General features: G+C 39.3%; 1 protein-coding gene across 4 annotated transcripts in view; it reads right to left on the reverse strand.

Moving 5' to 3' along the window:
- LOC139579458 (up-regulator of cell proliferation-like) overlaps positions 1-26,218 on the reverse strand; it is a 584,460-nt gene that overhangs the window by 536,111 nt on the left and 22,131 nt on the right. For 3 of the 4 annotated variants that reach the window (XM_071408143.1, XM_071408142.1, XM_071408141.1), the window contains exons 3-4: positions 15,990-16,287; positions 15,811-15,859 (exon numbers count right to left, since the gene is read on the reverse strand). In XM_071408143.1, coding sequence (XP_071264244.1) covers positions 15,811-15,859; positions 15,990-16,287 — 347 coding nt within the window. Of the gene's footprint in view, positions 1-14,491; positions 14,762-14,949; positions 15,259-15,354; positions 15,622-15,810; positions 15,860-15,989; positions 16,288-26,218 lie in introns of all 4 variants that reach the window. The other variant, XM_071408140.1, reaches the window with a different exon arrangement.

Raw genomic sequence — 26,218 nt, forward strand, 5'->3', positions numbered from 1 at the left:
GATGCTATGTGATGGTATGTGATGCTATGTCATGCTATGTGCGTATGTGCGTGCATGTGTGTGTGTGTGTAAGTCCCTGTTATAAAGGATGCTATGTGATGGTATGTGATGCTATGTGATGCTATGTGATGGTATGTGATGCTATGTGATGCTATGTGATGCTATGTGATGCTATGTGATGCTATGTGATGGTATGTGATGGTATGTGATGGTATGTGATGGTATGTGATGGTATGTGATGCTATGTGATGGTATGTGATGGTATGTGATGGTATGTGATGGTATGTGATGGTATGCCATGGCTGAGCTGCAGCATTCTGTCTACTCTCTGTACGATGTCTTCTGTTATCTTCTTATGGCTGAAGGGGGCGTATTGACTAACTTGGAAAAAGGTGCCCATTTCAAACAGCCTCGTACTCAATTCTTGCTCGTACAATATGCATATTATTATTACTATTGGATAGAAAAAACTCTCTAGTTTCTAAAACCGTTTGAATTATTTCTCTGAGTGAAACAGAACTCCTTCTGCAGCCCACTTCCTGACAGGAAGTTAGTTTCTGAAATCGGAGGTCTCTGTTCAAGGGCTTGCCTATAAATGGGCATGACACGTATTGGTATACATACACGTCATACACCTTCCCCTAGATGTCAAGAGGAAGTGAGAGAAGAAATGAATGGATTATCTTGCTCTGAAGTGGAATAAATCCTCTTGGAATGACTGGTCCGCCATTTCCTGTATTTTCAAAAGCGCAAAGTTGAACCTGGAATCGCCTTCTGGAAATCCGTCGTTATAGGCGAATACTATCTCCGGCTTTGATTTTATTTGATACATGTTACAATATCATCGTAAAGTATGTTTTTTCAATATAGTTTTATTAGATTATTGAAATTTATTCGGGACGTTAGGCGTGTTGCGTTGTTTGACTTTGTTCACGAAGGAGAGCTTCGCTCCACTTGGCCAGTGCGCTTGCTAATTCAAGAGGGAAAGAAGTCGTTCTTAATCCAAACAACGACTGTTCTGGACAAAGGACCCCTTGTACAACATTCTGATGGAAGACCACCAAAAGTAGGACCCATTTTGGGATGCTATTTCATATATCTGTCGAACTGTGCTATCGGTACCGTTTGCCTTGAAGCAATGCTGTTGTGTGTTAGCTATTGTAGTAAGCTAATATAACGCTATATTGTGTTTTCGCTGTAAAACACTTAAAAAATCGGAAATATTGGCTGTATTCACAAGATCTTTGTCTTTCATTTGCTATACACCATATATTTTTCAGAAAAGTTTTATGATGAGTATTTAGGTATTTGACGTTGGCGTCTGTAATTACTCTGGTTGCTTCTGTGCTATTTCTGACGGTAGCTGTGATGGTAGCATCAATGTAAAACTGATTTATACCTCAAATATGCACATTTTTCAAACAAAACATAGATTTATTGTGTAACATGTTATAGGACTGTCATCTGATGAAGTTGTTTCATGGTTAGTTTGGTTGGATCTTGGTTAGTTAGGTTGGTTTTGTGCATGCTACCTGTGCTGTGAAAAATGTCTGTCCTTTTTTGTATTTGGTGGTGAGCTAACATAAATATACGTGGTGTTTTCGCTGTAAAACATTTTAAAAATCGGACATGTTGGCTGGATTCAAAAGATGTTTATCTTTCAAATGCTGTATTGGACTTGTTAATGTGTGAAAGTTAAATATTTCTAAAAAATATATTTTGAATTTCGCGCCATGCACTTGAGCTGGATGTTGTCATAAGTGTACCGATATCGGGCAGCCTGAAGAAGTTATATCACCATGCATCTTTTCCATTACAAATGTCCATCAGCTAAGTGCAGCGTTTCTTTATCATGGTCCAATAGAAGGGAGTCAGATCATTGTGTAGTCTGCTCGGGATCCATCTCTCTGCTAATCTCATGGCCTACAGAAAAGAGGACAACATGCACATCGAAGAGTATCTCTCCTCTCTCAGTAGCACAAGTTTGAGTCCAAGTTAAGGCAACAGTGTTGTGTTTACATTCTGCTTTTCCAGAGGCGGTCCATATGATAACTTTTATGGGTTCTTCAGTCTGAAATACACAAAAGGTTCCTACCCTTTAAGCATGATCTCTTAAATTCTGTTTGCATTATGGACACACATGCTAACCGTACTATCGTACACCCCTAGATAAAATAATTATCATGGAACATCAGTCATCATCACTAGAACTATCACTGCTTTGTCCTCTCATGTTATGCTACCTGCATACTGAGCATCTGTTCAACATTGATGCTAGCAGCCAATGACAATATACAGGAACTCATCACAGTTCTGGTTCCTTCGTCAACGCTGCTGGCTAGCTCTGAGCTATGGGCCACTCAATTCTGCATCAACGCTGATACTGCTTCTCATTTGGTCCCGGTTTCACCCTCAAGATCAGGGGCCATGATCCTCTGCTCTACGATGTTACATTTGTTTGATTCTGAGATTGTGGAGCTACATGACTCCCTCAAGTATTGCTTTATGATCATGATTGTGTCATCCCCGTGGTCCAGTAGCTATGTTACATAGGTATAATATCCTTCTATATCAAGATGACAGCTCATCCTGCCTCAGCAAAGCCACCCAGTGGTGCATCTATTAGTCACTAAATCCGGAGACATAGGACCATGAAAGAATGGCTAGCTGGAGCTGAAAATATTTGCCATGGGTCCCCAGATCCTCAAAAAGTTCTACACCTGCACCATCGAGAGCATCCTGACCAGTTGCATCACCGCCTGGTATGGCAATTGCTCGGCATCTGACTGTAAGGCACTACAGAGGGAAATGCGTACAGCCCAGTACATCACTGGGCCAAGCTTCCTGCCATCCAGGACCTATATACTAGGTGGTGTCAGAGGAAGGCCCAAAAATTTGTCAAGGACTCCAGTCGCCCAGGTCATAGACTGTTCTTGCTTCTACCGCACGGCAAGCGGTACCGGAGCGTCAAGTCTAGGTCCTTAAGGCTCCTTAACAGCTTCTACCCCCAAGCCATAAGCCTGCTGAACAATTAATCAAATGGCCACCAGGACTGGTTGTTCTGGGACCTATAGAAACGTGGCAATGGTGCCCTTTACTACAGCAGTACCATCTAAGGCTATACATTACAGTGGTAACATTAATATACAAACAATAAAAACCTTGCTGATACACATACTAGTAGGCAGCAATTATAATGACTGTAACAGTTATAAAAAATATAGTAATGATAACCACACTAAAACGAGGTAGCATGCACAGGGTACACACAAAAAATGCTAGCATTAACTGGTAGCTAGCAAACCAAAACTGCAAAATTATACAATTTACAATTACTAGGCTGCTTCCTAACGTTCTACGATAGCTGCCGGGGACTGACACTCTTGTAGTCCATTTGGGGTAAAATGACAGGAGGGCAGCTCAGAACTGGTGAAACTGGATTTTAAAGAGCTGATTCTAACTCTGAAAGACTCCAAAAAGCAGCCGGTTATTTCAGGCCCTGTGTATTTGCTCGACCGCAACAGCGGAATATTCAGCTCCTGGCATTACACATCTGGCGAAAAGACTACTGTAGACCTGTTGGCATAACTTTTATAGGTAACTTCGATCCCTTTTGGAAACAGAAGATGCTCTACATGAATGACCATCAGAATCATCTTAGTGCCTGGGCCCTGTCCTCGCAATTCAAGAGCGCGATGAGAAAATGACTTATCAGTGACCCAAGCCCTGCTCAGATAGTCTCTACCATTGTGTCGCTGAGCTGTCATAAGGCTGCTGCAAATGTACATTTTCCCAGGTGTGTTGTCAATCATAATGTAAGTAACTTCATTTTATCCTACAGCTACTGTCAGCAGTAATCATGTGCCTATGAACTTTATTGATACTGTTAACACAGATGGTTTGCCCTAGTAGAAAGCCCACTGTGAGCAGTTCACCCTGCACTATCAGCTCAAATAAATACCACGGTCATGTCTCAAGTGGGTTGAGTCACTGATGGCTGAGTGGGTTGAGTCACTGACTTGATCTTCCTGTCCGGTTTGTCGCCCCCTCGGGCTCGTGCAGTGGAGGGGATCTTCGTGGGCTATACTCCTCCTTGTCTCAGGGTAGTAGGTTGCTGGTCTGTTGATATCCCTCTGGTTGTGTTGGGGATGTGCTTTGGCAAAGTAGATGGGGTTAAATCCTGCCTGGTTGGCCCTGTTCGGGGGTATTGTTGGACGGGGACACAGGGTCTCCCGACCCACCCCGTCTCAGCCTCCAGTATCTATGCTGCAGTAGTCTATGTGCTGGGGGGCTAGGGTCAGTTTGTTATATCTGGTGTTATTATCCGGTGTCCTGTGAGAATTTAAGTATGCTCCCTCTAATTCTCTCTCTCTCCCATCCTCCCTCCCCTCCCAGAGGACCTGAGCCCTAGGACCAGGCCTCAGGACTACTTGTCCTGATGACTCCTTGCTGTCCTCAGTCCACCTGGTCGTGCTGCTGCACCAGTTTCAACTCTTCTGCCTGCGGCTATGGAACCCTGACCTGTTCACTGAACGTGCCACCGAGTCCCAGACCTGCTGTTTTCAACTTTCTCTCTCTACCACACCTGCTATTTCAACATCTAAATGCCAAGTGACATTTACTCCTGATGTACTTACCTGTTGCACCCTCTACAACCACTGTGATTATTATTTGACCCTGCTGGTCATCTATGAACGTTTGAACATCTTGGAGAACGATCTGGCCTTGTATGGCGATGTATTGTTATAATCTCCACCCGGCACAGCCAGAAGAGGACTGGCCACCCCTCAGAGTCTGGTTCCTCTCTAGGTTCCTCTCTATGTAGCTAGCTACACAGCTAGCTACATAGCCGTCTTTGTATCAAAGATAATTGTGTAGTCTAGAGCGATTTTCTAGGTTAGCTAGCCAGCTACTGTCGTTCTTTTAACGCAACGTAACGTAATCAACACTGCTATCTAGCCAGCTAGCCCCCGAATAGCAGCACTGTAGAAACTATTACACTCAACGGAACGACTTGATTAGTGTAGTGTCAACAACGCAGCCACTGCCAGCTAGCCTACAAAGTCAACAACGCAGCCACTGCCAGCTAGCCTACTTCAGCAGTACTGTATCATCTTAATCATTCTAGTCAATAAGATTCTTGCTACGTAAGCTTAACTTTCTGAACATTCGAGACGCGTAGTCCACTTGTCATTCCAATCTCCTTTGCATTAGCTTAGTCTCTTCTGTAGCCTGTCAACTATGTGTCTGTCTATCCCTGTTCTCTCCTCTCTGCACAGACCATACAAACGCTCCACACCGCGTGGCCGCGGCCACCCTAATCTGGTGGTCCCAGCACGCACGACCCACGTGGAGTTCCAGGTCTCCGGTAGCCTCTGGAACTGCCGATCTGCGGCCAACAAGGCAGAGTTCATCTCAGCCTATGCCTCCCTCCAGTCCCTCGACTTCTTGGCACTGACGGAAACATGGATCACCACAGATGACACTGCTACTCCTACTGCTCTCTCTTCGTCCGCCCACGTGTTCTCGCACACCCCGAGAGCTTCTGGTCAGCGGGGTGGTGGCACCGGGATCCTCATCTCTCCCAAGTGGTCATTCTCTCTTTCTCCCCTTACCCATCTGTCTATCGCCTCCTTTGAATTCCATGCTGTCACAGTTACCAGCCCTTTCAAGCTTAACATCCTTATCATTTATCGCCCTCCAGGTTCCCTCGGAGAGTTCATCAATGAGCTTGATGCCTTGATAAGCTCCTTTCCTGAGGACGGCTCACCTCTCACAGTTCTGGGCGACTTTAACCTCCCCACGTCTACCTTTGACTCATTCCTCTCTGCCTCCTTCTTTCCACTCCTCTCCTCTTTTGACCTCACCCTCTCACCTTCCCCCCCTACTCACAAGGCAGGCAATACGCTCGACCTCATCTTTACTAGATGCTGTTCTTCCACTAACCTCATTGCAACTCCCCTCCAAGTCTCCGACCACTACCTTGTATCCTTTTCCCTCTCGCTCTCATCCAACACTTCCCACACTGCCCCTACTCGGATGGTATCGCGCCGTCCCAACCTTCGCTCTCTCTCCCCCGCTACCCTCTCCTCTTCCATCCTATCATCTCTTCCCTCTGCTCAAACCTTCTCCAACCTATCTCCTGATTCTGCCTCCTCAACCCTCCTCTCCTCCCTTTCTGCATCCTTTGATTCTCTATGTCCCCTATCCTCCAGGCCGGCTCGGTCCTCCCCTCCCGCTCCGTGGCTCGACGACTCATTGCGAGCTCACAGAACAGGGCTCCGGGCAGCCGAGCGGAAATGGAGGAAAACTCGCCTCCCTGCGGACCTGGCATCCTTTCACTCCCTCCTCTCTACATTTTCCTCTTCTGTCTCTGCTGCTAAAGCCACTTTCTACCACTCTAAATTCCAAGCATCTGCCTCTAACCCTAGGAAGCTCTTTGCCACCTTCTCCTCCCTCCTGAATCCTCCTCCCCCTCCTCCCCCCTCCTCCCTCTCTGCAGATGACTTCGTCAACCATTTTGAAAAGAAGGTCGACGACATCCGATCCTCGTTTGCTAAGTCAAACGACACCGCTGGTTCTGCTCACACTGCCCTACCCTGTGCTCTGACCTCTTTCTCCCCTCTCTCTCCAGATGAAATCTCGCGTCTTGTGACGGCCGGCCGCCCAACAACCTGCCCGCTTGACCCTATCCCCTCCTCTCTTCTCCAGACCATTTCCGGAGACCTTCTCCCTTACCTCACCTCGCTCATCAACTCATCCCTGACCGCTGGCTACGTCCCTTCCGTCTTCAAGAGAGCGAGAGTTGCACCCCTTCTGAAAAAACCTACACTCGATCCCTCCGATGTCAACAACTACAGACCAGTATCCCTTCTTTCTTTTCTCTCCAAAACTCTTGAACGTGCCGTCCTTGGCCAGCTCTCCCGCTATCTCTCTCAGAATGACCTTCTTGATCCAAATCAGTCAGGTTTCAAGACTAGTCATTCAACTGAGACTGCTCTTCTCTGTATCACGGAGGCGCTCCGCACTGCTAAAGCTAACTCTCTCTCCTCTGCTCTCATCCTTCTAGACCTATCGGCTGCCTTCGATACTGTGAACCATCAGATCCTCCTCTCCACCCTCTCCGAGTTGGGCATCTCCGGCGCGGCCCACGCTTGGATTGCGTCCTACCTGACAGGTCGCTCCTACCAGGTGGCGTGGCGAGAATCTGTCTCCTCACCACGTGCTCTCACCACTGGTGTCCCCCAGGGCTCTGTTCTAGGCCCTCTCCTATTCTCGCTATACACCAAGTCACTTGGCTCTGTCATAACCTCACATGGTCTCTCCTATCATTGCTATGCAGACGACACACAACTAATCTTCTCCTTTCCCCCTTCTGATGACCAGGTGGCGAATCGCATCTCTGCATGTCTGGCAGACATATCAGTGTGGATGACGGATCACCACCTCAAGCTGAACCTCGGCAAGACGGAGCTGCTCTTCCTCCCGGGGAAGGACTGCCCGTTCCATGATCTCGCCATCACGGTTGACAACTCCATTGTGTCCTCCTCCCAGAGCGCTAAGAACCTTGGCGTGATCCTGGACAACACCCTGTCGTTCTCAACTAACATCAAGGCGGTGGCCCGTTCCTGTAGGTTCATGCTCTACAACATCCGCAGAGTACGACCCTGCCTCACACAGGAAGCGGCGCAGGTCCTAATCCAGGCACTTGTCATCTCCCGTCTGGATTACTGCAACTCGCTGTTGGCTGGGCTCCCTGCCTGTGCCATTAAACCCCTACAACTCATCCAGAACGCCGCAGCCCGTCTGGTGTTCAACCTTCCCAAGTTCTCTCACGTCACCCCGCTCCTCCGCTCTCTCCACTGGCTTCCAGTTGAAGCTCGCATCCGCTACAAGACCATGGTGCTTGCCTACGGAGCTGTGAGGGGAACGGCACCTCAGTACCTCCAGGCTCTGATCAGGCCCTACACCCAAACAAGGGCACTGCGTTCATCCACCTCTGGCCTGCTCGCTTCCCTACCACTGAGGAAGTACAGTTCCCGCTCAGCCCAGTCAAAACTGTTCGCTGCTCTGGCCCCCCAATGGTGGAACAAACTCCCTCACGACGCCAGGACAGCGGAGTCAATCACCACCTTCCGAAGACACCTGAAACCCCACCTCTTTAAGGAATACCTAGGATAGGATAAAGTAATCCTTCTCACCCCCCCCCCCCCCCCCTTAAAAGATTTAGATGCACTATTGTAAAGTGGCTGTTCCACTGGATGTCATAAGGTGAATGCACCAATTTGTAAGTCGCTCTGGATAAGAGCGTCTGCTAAATGACTTAAATGTAAATGTAAATGTTTCTTCCTAGGTGTTGGCCTTTCTAGGGAGTTTTTCCTAGCCACCACGCTTCTACACCTGCATTGCTTGCTGTTTAGGGTTTTAGGCTGGGTTTCTGTACAGCACTTTGTGATATCGGCTGATGTAAAAAGGGCTTTATAAATACATTTGATTGATTGATGTCTTCTCCCAGTAAAGCAATAAAAAACTATCAAGCAACCCAGAAAGGTGCTAAAAATAGCCACATTAACATATGTAGCCTAAGAAACAAGGTTAATGATATAGATAACTTGCTAGAAACCAAAAGCTTTCATATACTGGCAGTGGTGTAAAGTACTACTTAAGTAGTTGTTGAGGGTATATGTACTTTACTACTTATATTTTTGACTACTTTCACTCCACTACATTCCTAGAGAAAATAATGTACTTTTTACTCCATACATTTTCCCTGACACCTAAAAGTACTCATTACATTTCAAATATTGGACAGCAATATGTTCCAATTCACGCACCTATCAATATAACGCATTGTCATCCCTACTGCCTCTAATCTGGTGGACTCACTAAACACAAATACTGTGTTTGTAAATGATGTCTGAGCATTGGAGTGTGCCCCTGACTGACCGTAAATAAATAACAAATAGAAAATCGTGCTGCCTGGTTTGCTTTATATAAGGAATTTGATGTATAGTATTTACTTGCACTTTTTACTTTTGCTCAAGAATGAAATCTGAGTACTTTTTCCACCACTGTATACTGTCTATCTCTGAAACTCACTTAGATAATTCCTTTGATGATACAGTGGTAGCAATATATGGTTACAACATCTACATGGTGTTGCTGTTTACACTGATTGTACAAAACATTAAGAACACCTTCCTAATATTGAGTTGCACCCCCTTTTGCCCTCAGAACAGCCTCAATTTGTTGGGTCATGGACTCTACAAGGTGTCGAAAGCATTCCACAGGGATGCTGGCCCATGCTGACTCCAATGCTTCCCGCAGTTGTGTCAAGTTGGCTGGTAGTGGATCTCTACTCTGAATAGCTCATTCCATCTCATCCCACATATGCTCAATTGGATTGAGATCTGGTGACTGGGCAGGCCACTGTAGTTAGCTAAATTCACTGTCATGTTCATGGAAACATTCCTGGACAATCCTAGCCTTGTGGCACGGGGCATTATCCTGCTGAACAAATCCATTAGCAGATGGATACACTGCTGCCATGAAGGGATGCACCTGATCGACAATGATGTCCAGATATCCTGTGGCATTCAAATGTTCCTCCACTTTTATCAAGGGGCCCAATGTGTGTCATGAAAACACAGCCCTCACCATCACACCACCATCACCAGCCTGTAATGGTAACACGTGGCATGATGTATGCATGTATTCATGTGCGTTTCTCCGTACCCTAGTTCTCTCATCAACGTGAAACAGCAGGGACTGGGATTCATCAGACCAGGCAATGTTTTTTAAATTCTCCAGTGTCCAGTGCTTTGGTTCCTTAGCCCAGTGCAACCGTAGTTTCTTGTTTTTTGCTGAAAGAAGTGGAACTAAGGTCGTCGGCTGCCATACACCAATCGTGTCAAGATAAGACAAGTTGTGCATTCTTTATGGGTCTTTGGGCACCAACGTTGTACTGGACTGTCAGTTGACTAACTTTAGCCCGTCTGTTGCTCTGCACAATGTGTCAGTCCTTCTTTGTCCTCTTTCATCAATGACCCTTTTTTGACCACTGACCTGCCGTTGGCTGGATGTCCTGCGGGTGGTGGACCATTCTTGATACAGAAAGAAAACTTTTGAGCGAGAAAAACCCAACAGCTTTGCAGTTCTTGACACACTCAAACCGGTGCGCCTGGCACCTACTAACATACCCTGTTCAAAGGCACTTCAATCTTTTGTCTTGCCCATTCACCCTCTGAATGGCACATGTACACAATCCATGTCTCAATCGTTTCAAGGCTTAAGAATCCTTCTTTAACCTGTCTCCCCTCCATCTACACTGATTGAAGTGGATTTAACAGGATTCACTTTGTCAAAGAGCAGGTGTTCCTAAAGGCTATACACTCAGTGTAAAGTGCCTTCGGAAAGTATTCAGACCCCTTGACTTTTTACACATTTTGATAAACCCAAAACAATGCAAGAAAGTCTCGGAATGTCTGAATATGTGGCTGAATGGAAGCAAGTCCCCAGCCAGAGCCCGGACTTGAACCTGATCGAACATCTCTGGAGACCTTAAAATAGCTGTGCAGCGACGCTCACCATCCAACCTGACAGAGCTTGAGAGGATCTGCAGAGAAGAATTGGAGAAACTCCCCAAATACAGGTGTGCCATGCTTGTAGCGTCATACCCAAGAAGACTTGAGGCTGTAATCGCTGCCAAAGGTGCTTCAACAAAGTACTGAGTAAAGGGTCTGAATACTTATGTAAATGTAATATTTAAGTTTAACATTGTTATAAAGTTGTTTTTGCCTTGTCATTATAGGGAATTTCCTGTCGATTGATGAGGGAAAAAAAACTATTTAATCCATTTTAGAATAAGGCTGTAACTTAACTTGTGGAAAAAGTGAAGGGGTTTCCAGCATAATCTTTTTTACTGTTGCCTAGGTTTTAACTTCAACCCATTTGTATTTACATAATCCGTTATGACCATATGTACCTCTGTGATTAATAATGATTGATTGTGCACAAAAGAGAATTGAATTGCTTCCACACCCACCATGCGTCATGTGTGTAATGGTCATGTGAGATATAATGTGTATATTTTGGGAAGTGAGCACTCTGTTTGTTGGAAATGACAAAGCTCAGTTTTGGATGGACACGGTCTCAATAAAGCGCTAAATTGGGAGCTTTAACAGTGTTCAAACTTGTTCTTAACTGTAAGTAAAACAGAAAACAAGTAACCTCAGCTACACACTGTGCAAGACTGCAGTGTAATAGCTGAAAAGGGACTTTCCAAAGGAAACTAGCATAGTTACTGTATGTAGCCTACTGTAAGTAGTACAACACAAAAACTATGGTAAACCCAGCCATACACTGTGTGGGTAAACAGTAGTGTAATAGAGATGTCAGTTTCCAATTAAGGGATAGTTACTGTCTGTACTGTAAAGTGTAACAACTATAGTAAACACAGGTACAATCAAATCAAATGTTTGTCACATGCACTGAATACAACAGGTGTAGACATTACCTTGCAATGCTTACTTACAATCCCTTAACCAACAATGCAGTTTTAAGAAAGAGAAGAGTTAAGAAAATATTTACTAAATAAAATAAAGTTAAATTTATTTGGAAATAAGTAACACAATAAAATAATAATAACGAGGCTATATACATGGGGTGCCGGGAGCGAGTCAATGTGCGGGGGTACAGGTTAGTGGAGGTAATTAAGGTAATATGTACATGTAGGTAGGAGTAAAGTGACACTTGCATAGATAAAAAACAGAGAGTAGCAGCAGCGTAGAGGAAAAAAAAGGGGGGGGGGTCAATGCAAATAGTCCTGGTAGCCATTTGATTAACTGTTCAGCAGTCTTACGGCTTGTTGGTAAAAGCTGTTAGGGAGCCCTTTGGACCTCGACTTCCTGAGGGGGAATAGCTATTGTCGTTCCCTGTTCACGACTGTCTTGGTGTGTTTGGTCAATGATAGTTTGTTAACAATGTGGACACCAAGTAACTTGAAGCTCTCGACTAGCTCCACTACAGCCCACTCGGTGTGAATGAGGGTGTGCTCGACACTCCTTTTCCTGTAGTCCACGATCAGCACCTTTGTCTTGAGGGACAGGTTGTTGTCCTGGCACCACACTGCCGGGTCTCTTACCTCCTCCCTGTAGGCTGTCTCATCTTTGTCGGGATCAGGCCTACCACCGTTGTGTCGTCGGCAAACTTAATGATGGTGTTGGAGTCGTGCTTGGCCACGCATTCTTGTGTGAACAAGGAGCACAGGAGGTGACTAAGCAGGCACCCCTGAGGGGCATCTGTGTTGAGGATCATCATGACAGATGTGTTGTTAGCTACCCTTAACACCTGGGGGCGGCCCGTCAGGAAGTCCAGGATCCAGTTGCAGAGGGAGGTGTTCAGTCCCAGGGTCCTTAGCTTAGTGATAAGTTTTCAGGGCACAATGGTGTTGAATGCTGAGCTGTAGTCAATGAACAGTATTCTCACATACGTGTTCCTTTTGTCATCTGTGGATCTGTTGGGGCGGTATGCAAATTGGAGTGGGTCTAGGGTTTCTGGGATGATGGTGTTAATGTGAGCCATGACCAGCCTTTCAAAGCACTCCATGGCTACAGACGTGAGTGCTGCGGGTCGGTAGTTATTCAGGCAGGTTACCTTGGTGTTCTTGGGCACAAGGACTGTAATAGAGCTGAGATGTGAGATTCCATTGGAAACTATGACAGTTACTCTCTGTACTGTAAAATAGTGTAACAGAAAACTAACCCAGCAACTGTGTGAATAACAGTGTAATCTCACTATGGTGGCATAAACAGTGTAATTATACTCTGTCTATAGTAAACACTGCACAATACTGTATGATAGTATATAATAAGACCTACAGTATCAGCCTTAGTCTCATACACTATCCGTGAAGGGATGTTCTACCCAAAACACGTTTATAAGTTATTTCTTGCTATATACAGGTACGTGTAGGTTCAGGTTGGCAGGACTTAAGGGAAAGTGTGTTTATATCTGTGCTTAGTCCTGTGATGTTAACCTCTCGTTAAGCTAGCTACTTTGCATAGCTCGTTCACCATGGAACACACAAGATAATAGGCAAGATGGCTGCTCCCTGTGAGAGAATAAATGTGGTGCACCTCGCAACACCTCCCGGAGTGAAACACACAGTCTCCCGATCTTGCAGGTTAGGCGCTGTCCCCGAACCCGAAGGCTATAACTGGGAGGGTACCGTTGGACAGACAAGTCTCACAGACAAGTAAGACAAAACCTCAGCGCTGCAATGCTGGTAGACCAAACTGTGTATTGCCCAGGTTGGTACACTGTCACTAAAAGTCATTAAAACAGGGACAAAACCAAAACGAGATGGCACAAGCCAAACCAAGTGGGAGGACAGCAGAGCACCCAGATGGTAAGGCTAGCTAGCTGCTCCAAGCTATTGAATAGCTGCAGGTATACTTCTGCTCTTACACAATAACATAGAGCTCTTACCAAGCCACTTCTCTCTGGAATGAGCCGAGAAAAGGAAAAGGAGGACGTAATGTGTCGGCAGCTATTTAAGGGGGTCAGCCTCAGCACCACACGGTACACGGGATTCATCTGAAATCTTTACTCTGAATGTATTCTGCCGCACGGAAGTATATCATATTGGAGTGGTTCAATATAATGCTACATGACTCTCTGGAAAAGAGTCGTAATGAAGCCAACACAGTCAAGCAGACAAACTGGGCTGAGATGTTTCATGGCCTGGCTTAGTGAAAAGGGGACAACTATCTGTTTTGAGACAACTACAAAAGAAAGGTTGAAAACTATTCAGGGGAGTTTTACGGCAGTGTGAGGAATATTAAGGGTGAAATGTACAGGCTGAGCAGCTACACGGGTCTCTGTACCCAGTTAAACTGATACATAACAACCCCCCTCTGAACCTTTCCTGGTGTCTAATGAAAGACTCAACATCCAACAACATCTTCGTGGACATCGTTAAACAACTGCAGCGACAGGGGGAGGACCAGGCAACGCACCATGCAGCCATCAGTGACCACGAGAAGATAAAGAAGTCAACAGCAGTAGAACCAGACACCCGAGGGGCTCGTAATAAAAACTTTACAAGAAGAGGCACAGAGGGTAACTAACAACTGGCTTTTACCCAGTCTATATTGTCTGGTGAAAGGATGAAATAAAACTAAGTTACTCATTAAAAGTACATTTTTAATGAAAACCTGTTGTTCATCTTTTTTAATCTTTTGGTAACCGTTTTATAAAAGCAATAAGACCCTCGAAACCGGGAATTATCATGAATAAAACCCTCCTAAGAACAGGCCTTAGTCAGGAGTTATTCACATGATAATCCACAGGTTCTCAGGCCTTATTACTGAAATATAAATGAAAAGAATGCTGTGAATATCAATACTCTCCACAATAACAAGTGTTTTACTAGTTAAAGTTAAATAAACTTTAACACCAGACATAATACTTAAGTAGAGTATTTCCTTACTTGTGGTGAGGGTTGTTGACACCAGTTCACTTTGCTTTCCATTATCCAACACAGTGCAGACAGTGACAGAGTACTGAGTACCACGTTGCAGGTCAGAGAGAGTGATGCTGTGTGAAGATGTGGTAGTGATGTGTGGTTCTGTCCCTGGACAGTGGTAAGAGATCTGGTAATGATGTTGGGTTTGGTCCAATCCTGGTGGCTGGATCCAGCTAACAGCAGCTGATGTGGTGTCCACTGAGTCAACAGTCAGCTGGTCTGGAACAGGAAGTGCTAAGGGAAAAGACATTATTGTCAGGGCTACAGTTTAACTCCAGAAATATACTACAGGAGGAAAAAGTAGAATAAGTCCAGGGATAAACATGTATTAGCAATTGCTTTTGATGTGGGAAGAAATAGGTTAAAACAGAAGTCACAACAGAAGTTTATTTGTAATGTAACATAATGTCTGTTGTAGTTACTGGTAAAGAGATGATCTGTAACAAGGTGAGGAGATCTCTTAATGGTGCAGATGGTTGTAGAGACTGGTTCACTCTCTTCCCCATTGTTCAGCACAGTAGAGATGCTGACAGTGTACTCAGTACCAGGTTGCAGGTTTGAGAATGTTGTGTGGCAGTCTTTAGTATTCTCTGCATGGAGGCCAGTTCCTGGGATACAGTAGAATATGAGGAAGCGTTGTGGAACTTTCTCCATTCCTTCAGCCTTGGTCCAGTGGAGAGTGAAGGAGGTATCTTTCAAATGGTCTACCTTTAAGTCTCTGGGTGGAACCACTGGAACATAAATCAAGATTTATTTTAAGATCCATAACAATATCTCTTAAAACACAAAGTATGTCAGTAAAACATGACTAAAACCAAACTCTTTACCTGTGAATAAAGATGCTGAGGCCCATCTGCTTTGTCTGCCATCTTCTCCCTCTGTGGCCACACTGAACTGGTACTTTTCACCAGGTTGGAGACTGCTTATTTTAAGATGATACACATCTTTCACTTTTGATGAGCTTGTTTCCCCGTCACATTCCCAGGTGACCCTGAACTTGTGGGATCCTTTAACCCCCTGAGGAGAACTCCAGCGCAGAGACACAGAGTCTGATGTCAGCAACAGGACCTGGATGTCACCAGGAGGGGGCAGCACTGGTGAAGGAATAATGAGAGAGAAAAACAGACTTTATTGAAAATAAAATTACAAAAACAAATGTGTACTATTCATCCCAGCAGTTAAGGGACAACTATTGATATCGTACAAAATATATCCTCTTAAATGTTTATTTAAATTAAATAATGTTGTTTGGGTCAGTTTATTCTGTTTCCACATATACTTACCATCATCTGAGGTCAGCGTTGTGTGTTGGTCGCCATCAAAACTCTTAGGCTGTGAAAACCAAAGAAAGAGTCAATCCTTTCTGTGAAACATGATATTTTGCTCTTGACACAAACCCTCTTTATCCAGCAAATACTGTACATCAATTCAATGAAGAGAATTAAAACAAACCAGGATCTACCTGTCTTCCAGCTTGTTTTATCTCATGGGAGATCATATCATGTCCTTTGTGGTTTGTCTCTGCACACTGACTGCAGATCAGCATCTGGTCTGTCCTGCAGAACACCTCCAGAAGACTGTAGACATGTTGGCAGAGTTCCTGCACCAGGTCTCCAGTCACATCCACCAGTGTGTGTCTCTGTAGTGCTGCTATTGTATAGTGTTGTCTGATGTGGGTCTCACAGTAGGACACACTGCAGGTCTGACAGAACTTCACAGCTTGGACCTCAGAGCAGATATCACAGGGTACCTCTCCTGGCCTGGTGGGAATTGGAAATAACATTTATCAAATACATTGATAAAAATAAACTCATCAGTTCATTAACACATAATGGCCTGATAATATAACACATGGTAACCTACCTATAACTGTCTGTTATCATGATAATATAACACATGGTAACCTACCTATAACTATCTGTTATTATGATAATATAACACATGGCAACATACCTATAACTCTATGCTATCATGATAATATAACATGGTAACCTACCTATAACTCTATGCTATCATGATAATATAACACATGGTAACCTACCTATAACTATCTGTTATCATGATAATATAACATGGTAACCTACCTATAACTCTATGCTATCATGATAATATAACACATGGTAACCTACCTATAACTGTCTGTTATCATGATAATATAACACATGGTAACCTACCTATAACTATCTGTTATCATGATAATATAACACATGGTAACCTACCTATAACTCTATGCTATCATGATAATATAACATGGTAACCTACCTATAACTCTATGCTATCATGATAATATAACACATGGTAACCTACCTATAACTATCTGTTATCATGATAATATAACATGGTAACCTACCTATAACTCTATGCTATCATGATAATATAACACATGGTAACCTACCTATAACTATCTGTTATCATGATAATATAACACATGGTAACCTTCCTATAACTATCTGTTATCATGATAATATAACACATGGTAACCTACCTATAACTCTATGCTATGATGATAATATAACACATGGTAACCTACCTATAACTATCTGTTATCATGATAATATAACACATGGTAACCTACCTATAACTATCTGTTATCATGATAATATAACACATGGTAACCTACCTAGAACTCTATGCTATCATGATAATATAACACATGGTAACATTGCACATGGTAACCTTCCTATAACTATCTGTTATCATGATAATATAACACATGGTAACCTTCCTATAACTATCTGTTATCATGATAATATAACACATGGTAACCTACCTATAACTCTCTGTTATCATGATAATATAACACATGGTAACCTACCTATAACTTCTGTTATCATGATAATATAACATGGTAACCTACCTAGAACTATCTGTTATCATGATAATATAACACATGGTAACCTACCTATCTGTTATCATGTTAATATAACACATGGTAACCTACCTATAACTGTCTGTTATCATGATAATATAACAAATGGTAACCTACCTATAACTATCTGTTATCATGATAATATAACACATGGTAACCTACCTATAACTATCTGTTATCATGATAATATAACACATGGTAACCTACCTATAACTATCTGTTATCATGATAATATAACACATGGTAACCTTCCTATAACTGTTATCATGATAATATAACACATGGTAACCTACCTATAACTATCTGTTATCATGATAATATAACACATAGTAACCTACCTATAACTGTCCGTTATCATGATAATATAACACATGGTAACCTACCTATAACTATCTGTTATCATGATAATATAACACATGGTAACCTACCTATAACTGTCCGTTATCATGATAATATAACACATGGTAACCTACCTATAACTATCTGTTATCATGATAATATAACACATGGTAACCTACCTATAACTATCTGTTATCATGATAATATAACATGGTAACCTACCTATAACTATCTGTTATCATGATAATATAACACATGGTAACCTACCTATAACTGTCTGTTATCATGATAATATAACACATGGTAACCTACCTATAACTATCTGTTATCATGATAATATAACACATGGTAACCTACCTATAACTATCTGTTATCATGATAATATAACACATGGTAACCTACCTATAACTATCTGTTATCATGATAATATAACACATGGTAACCTACCTATAACTATCTGTTATCATGATAATATAACACATGGTAACCTACCTATAACTGTCCGTTATCATGATAATATAACACATGGTAACCTACCTATAACTATCTGTTATCATGATAATATAACACATGGTAACCTACCTATAACTATCTGTTATCATGATAATATAACACATGGTAACCTACCTATAACTGTCCGTTATCATGATAATATAACACATGGTAACCTACCTATAATTATCTGTTATCATGATAATATATCACATGGTAACCTACCTATAACTATCTGTTATCATGATAATATAATACATGGTAACCTACCTATAACTATCTGTTATCATGATAATATAACACATTGTAACCTACCTATAACTATCTGTTATCATGATAATATAACATGGTAACCTACCTATAACTCTATGCTATCATGATAATATAACATGGTAACCTACCTATAACTCTATGCTATCATGATAATATAACACATGGTAACCTACCTATAACTATCTGTTATCATGATAATATAACATGGTAACCTACCTATAACTCTATGCTATCATGATAATATAACACATGGTAACCTACCTATAACTATCTGTTATCATGATAATATAACACATGGTAACCTTCCTATAACTATCTGTTATCATGATAATATAACACATGGTAACCTACCTATAACTCTATGCTATCATGATAATATAACACATGGTAACCTTCCTATAACTGTTATCATGATAATATAACACATGGTAACCTACCTATAACTATCTGTTATCATGATAATATAACACATAGTAACCTACCTATAATTATCTGTTATCATGATAATATAACACATGGTAACCTACCTATAACTGTCCGTTATCATGATAATATAACACATGGTATCCTACCTATAACTATCTGTTATCATGATAATATAACACATGGTAACCTACCTATAACTATCTGTTATCATGATAATATAACATGGTAACCTACCTATAACTATCTGTTATCATGATAATATAACACATGGTAACCTACCTATAACTGTCTGTTATCATGATAATATAACACATGGTAACCTACCTATAACTATCTGTTATCATGATAATATAACACATGGTAACCTACCTATAACTATCTGTTATCATGATAATATAACACATGGTAACCTACCTATAACTATCTGTTATCATGATAATATAACACATGGTAACCTACCTATAACTATCTGTTATCATGATAATATAACACATGGTAACCTACCTATAACTGTCCGTTATCATGATAATATAACACATGGTAACCTACCTATAACTATCTGTTATCATGATAATATAACACATGGTAACCTACCTATAACTATCTGTTATCATGATAATATAACACATGGTAACCTACCTATAACTGTCCGTTATCATGATAATATAACACATGGTAACCTACCTATAATTATCTGTTATCATGATAATATATCACATGGTAACCTACCTATAACTATCTGTTATCATGATAATATAATACATGGTAACCTACCTATAACTATCTGTTATCATGATAATATAACATGGTAACCTACCTATAACTCTATGCTATCATGATAATATAACATGGTAACCTACCTATAACTCTATGCTATCATGATAATATAACACATGGTAACCTACCTATAACTATCTGTTATCATGATAATATAACATGGTAACCTACCTATAACTCTATGCTATCATGATAATATAACACATGGTAACCTACCTATAACTATCTGTTATCATGATAATATAACACATGGTAACCTACCTATAACTATCTGTTATCATGATAATATAACACATGGTAACCTACCTAGAACTCTATGCTATCATGATAATATAACACATGGTAACCTACCTATAACTCTGTTATCATGATAATATAACACATGGTAACCTACCTATAACTTCTGTTATCATGATAATATAACATGGTAACCTACCTAGAACTATCTGTTATCATGATAATATAACACATGGTAACCTACCTATCTGTTATCATGTTAATATAACACATGGTAACCTACCTATAACTATCTGTTATCATGATAATATAACATGGTAACCTACCTATAACTATCTGTTATCATGATAATATAACACATGGTAACCTACCTATAACTATCTGTTATCATGATAATATAACACATGGTAACCTACCTATAACTGTCCGTTATCATGATAATATAACACATGGTAACCTACCTATAACTATCTGTTATCATGATAATATAACACATGGTAACCTACCTATAACTATCTGTTATCATGATAATATAACACATGGTAACCTACCTATAACTGTCCGTTATCATGATAATATAACACATGGTAACCTACCTATAATTATCTGTTATCATGATAATATATCACATGGTAACCTACCTATAACTATCTGTTATCATGATAATATAATACATGGTAACCTACCTATAACTATCTGTTATCATGATAATATAACACATTGTAACCTACCTATAACTATCTGTTATCATGATAATATAACACATGGTAACCTACCTATAACTGTCTGTTATCGTGATAATATAACACATGGTAACCTTCCTATAACTATCTGTTATCATGATAATATAACACATGGTAACCTACCTATCACTATCTGTTATCATGATAATATAACACATGGTAACCTACCTATAACTATCTGTTATCATGTTAATATAACACATGGTAACCTACCTATAACTATCTGTTATCATGATAATATAACACATGGTAACCTACCTATAACTATCTGTTATCATGATAATATAACATATGGTAACCTACCTATAACTATCTGTTATCATGATAATATAACACATGGTAACCTACCTATAACTATCTGTTATCATGATAATATAGCACATGGTAACCTACCTATAACTGTCCGTTATCATGATAATATAACACATGGTAACCTACCTATAACTGTCTGTTATCATGATAATATAACACACGGTAACCTTCCTATAACTATCTGTTGTCATGATAATATAACACACGGTAACCTACCTATAACTATATGTTATCATGATAATATAACACATGGTAACCTTCCTATAACTGTTATCATGATAATATAACACATGGTAACCTACCTATAACTATCTGTTATCATGATAATATAACACATGGTAACCTACCTATACCTGTTATCATGATAATATAACACATGGTAACCTACCTATAACTATCTGTTATCATGATAATATAACACATGGTAACCTACCTATAACTATCTGTTATCATGATAATATAACACATGGTAACCTACCTATAACTGTCCGTTATCATGATAATATAACACATGGTAACCTACCTATAATTATCTGTTATCATGATAATATATCACATGGTAACCTACCTATAACTATCTGTTATCATGATAATATAATACATGGTAACCTACCTATAACTATCTGTTATCATGATAATATAACATGGTAACCTACCTATAACTCTATGCTATCATGATAATATAACATGGTAACCTACCTATAACTCTATGCTATCATGATAATATAACACATGGTAACCTACCTATAACTATCTGTTATCATGATAATATAACATGGTAACCTACCTATAACTCTATGCTATCATGATAATATAACACATGGTAACCTACCTATAACTATCTGTTATCATGATAATATAACACATGGTAACCTTCCTATAACTATCTGTTATCATGATAATATAACACATGGTAACCTACCTATAACTCTATGCTATCATGATAATATAACACATGGTAACCTACCTATAACTATCTGTTATCATGATAATATAACACATGGTAACCTACCTATAACTATCTGTTATCATGATAATATAACACATGGTAACCTACCTAGAACTCTATGCTATCATGATAATATAACACATGGTAACATTGCACATGGTAACCTACCTATAACTATCTGTTATCATGATAATATAACACATGGTAACCTACCTATAACTATCTGTTTTCATGATAATATAGCACATGGTAACCTACCTATAACTATCTGTTATCATGATAATATAACACATGGTAACCTACCTACAACTATCTGTTATCATGATAATATAACACATGGTAACCTTCCTATAACTGTTATCATGATAATATAACACATGGTAACCTACCTATAACTATCTGTTATCATGATAATATAACACATGGTAACCTACCTACAACTATCTGTTATCATGATAATATAACACATGGTAACCTTCCTATAACTGTTATCATGATAATATAACACATGGTAACCTACCTATAACTATCTGTTATCATGATAATATAGCACATGGTAACCTACCTATAACTATCTGTTATCATGATAATATAACACATGGTAACCTACCTATAACTATCTGTTATCATGATAATATAACACATGGTAACCTACCTATAACTATCTGTTATCATGATAATATAACACACGGTAACCTACCTATAACTATCTGTTATCATGATAATATAACATGGTAACCTACCTATAACTATCTGTTATCATGATAATATAACACATGGTAACCTACCTATAACTGTCTGTTATCATGATAATATAACACATGGTAACCTACCTATAACTATCTGTTATCATGATAATATAACACATGGTAACCTACCTACAACTATCTGTTATCATGATAATATAACACATGGTAACCTACCTATAACTGTTATCATGATAATATAACACATGGTAACCTACCTATAACTATCTGTTATCATGATAATATAACACATAGTAACCTACCTATAATTATCTGTTATCATGATAATATAACACATGGTAACCTACCTATAACTGTCCGTTATCATGATAATATAACACATGGTAACCTACCTATAACTATCTGTTATCATGATAATATAACACATGGTAACCTACCTATAACTGTCCGTTATCATGATAATATAACACATGGTAACCTACCTATAACTATCTGTTATCATGATAATATAACACATGGTAACCTACCTATAACTATCTGTTATCATGATAATATAACATGGTAACCTACCTATAACTGTCCGTTATCATGATAATATAACACATGGTAACCTACCTATAACTATCTGTTATCATGATAATATAACACATGGTAACCTACCTATAACTGTCCGTTATCATGATAATATAACACATGGTAACCTACCTATAACTATCTGTTATCATGATAATATAACACATGGTAACCTACCTATAACTATCTGTTATCATGATAATATAACACATGGTAACCTACCTATAACTGTCCGTTATCATGATAATATAACACATGGTAACCTACCTATAATTATCTGTTATCATGATAATATATCACATGGTAACCTACCTATAACTATCTGTTATCATGATAATATAATACATGGTAACCTACCTATAACTATCTGTTATCATGATAATATAACACATGGTAACCTACCTATAACTATCTGTTATCATGATAATATAACACATGGTAACCTACCTATAACTGTCTGTTATCGTGATAATATAACACATGGTAACCTTCCTATAACTATCTGTTATCATGATAATATAACACATGGTAACCTACCTATCACTATCTGTTATCATGATAATATAACACATGGTAACCTACCTATAACTATCTGTTATCATGTTAATATAACACATGGTAACCTACCTATAACTATCTGTTATCATGATAATATAACACATGGTAACCTACCTATAACTATCTGTTATCATGATAATATAACACATGGTAACCTACCTATAACTATCTGTTATCATGATAATATAACACATGGTAACCTACCTATAACTATCTGTTATCATGATAATATAGCACATGGTAACCTACCTATAACTATCTGTTATCATGATAATATAACACATGGTAACCTACCTATAACTATCTGTTATCATGATAATATAACACATGGTAACCTACCTATAACTATCTGTTATCATGATAATATAACACATGGTAACCTACCTATAACTGTCCGTTATCATGATAATATAACACATGGTAACCTACCTATAACTGTCTGTTATCATGATAATATAACACATGGTAACCTACCTATAACTATCTGTTATCATGATAATATAACACATGGTAACCTACCTATAACTGTCCGTTATCATGATAATATAACACATGGTAACCTACCTATAACTGTCTGTTATCATGATAATATAACACACGGTAACCTTCCTATAACTATCTGTTATCATGATAATATAACACACGGTAACCTACCTATAACTATCTGTTATCATGATAATATAACACATGGTAACCTTCCTATAACTGTTATCATGATAATATAACACATGGTAACCTACCTATAACTATCTGTTATCATGATAATATAACACATGGTAACCTACCTATAACTGTCCGTTATCATGATAATATAACACATGGTAACCTACCTATAACTATCTGTTATCATGATAATATAACACATGGTAACCTACCTATAACTATCTGTTATCATGATAATATAACATGGTAACCTACCTATAACTGTCCGTTATCATGATAATATAACACATGGTAACCTACCTATAACTATCTGTTATCATGATAATATAACACATGGTAACCTACCTATAACTGTCCGTTATCATGATAATATAACACATGGTAACCTACCTATAACTATCTGTTATCATGATAATATAACACATGGTAACCTACCTATAACTATCTGTTATCATGATAATATAACACATGGTAACCTACCTATAACTGTCCGTTATCATGATAATATAACACATGGTAACCTACCTATAATTATCTGTTATCATGATAATATATCACATGGTAACCTACCTATAACTATCTGTTATCATGATAATATAATACATGGTAACCTACCTATAACTATCTGTTATCATGATAATATAACACATGGTAACCTACCTATAACTATCTGTTATCATGATAATATAACACATGGTAACCTACCTATAACTGTCTGTTATCGTGATAATATAACACATGGTAACCTACCTATCACTATCTGTTATCATGATAATATAACACATGGTAACCTACCTATAACTATCTGTTATCATGTTAATATAACACATGGTAACCTACCTATAACTATCTGTTATCATGATAATATAACACATGGTAACCTACCTATAACTATCTGTTATCATGATAATACAACACATGGTAACCTACCTATAACTATCTGTTATCATGATAATATAACACATGGTAACCTACCTATAACTATCTGTTATCATGATAATATAGCACATGGTAACCTACCTATAACTATCTGTTATCATGATAATATAACACATGGTAACCTACCTATAACTATCTGTTATCATGATAATATAACACATGGTAACCTACCTATAACTATCTGTTATCATGATAATATAACACATGGTAACCTACCTATAACTGTCCGTTATCATGATAATATAACACATGGTATCCTACCTATAACTGTCTGTTATCATGATAATATAACACATGGTAACCTACCTATAACTATCTGTTATCATGATAATATAACATGGTAACCTACCTATAACTATCTGTTATCATGATAATATAACACATGGTAACCTACCTATAACTGTCTGTTATCATGATAATATAACACATGGTAACCTACCTATAACTATCTGTTATCATGATAATATAACACATGGTAACCTACCTATAACTATCTGTTATCATGATAATATAACACATGGTAACCTACCTATAACTATCTGTTATCATGATAATATAACACATGGTAACCTACCTATAACTATCTGTTATCATGATAATATAACACATGGTAACCTACCTATAACTGTCCGTTATCATGATAATATAACACATGGTAACCTACCTATAACTATCTGTTATCATGATAATATATCACATGGTAACCTACCTATAACTATCTGTTATCATGATAATATAGCACATGGTAACCTACCTATAACTATCTGTTATCATGATAATATAACACATGGTAACCTACCTATAACTATCTGTTATCATGATAATATAACACAT

This window comes from Salvelinus alpinus, chromosome 6, assembly GCF_045679555.1.
Source record: "Salvelinus alpinus chromosome 6, SLU_Salpinus.1, whole genome shotgun sequence".
NCBI lineage: Eukaryota > Metazoa > Chordata > Actinopteri > Salmoniformes > Salmonidae > Salvelinus > Salvelinus alpinus.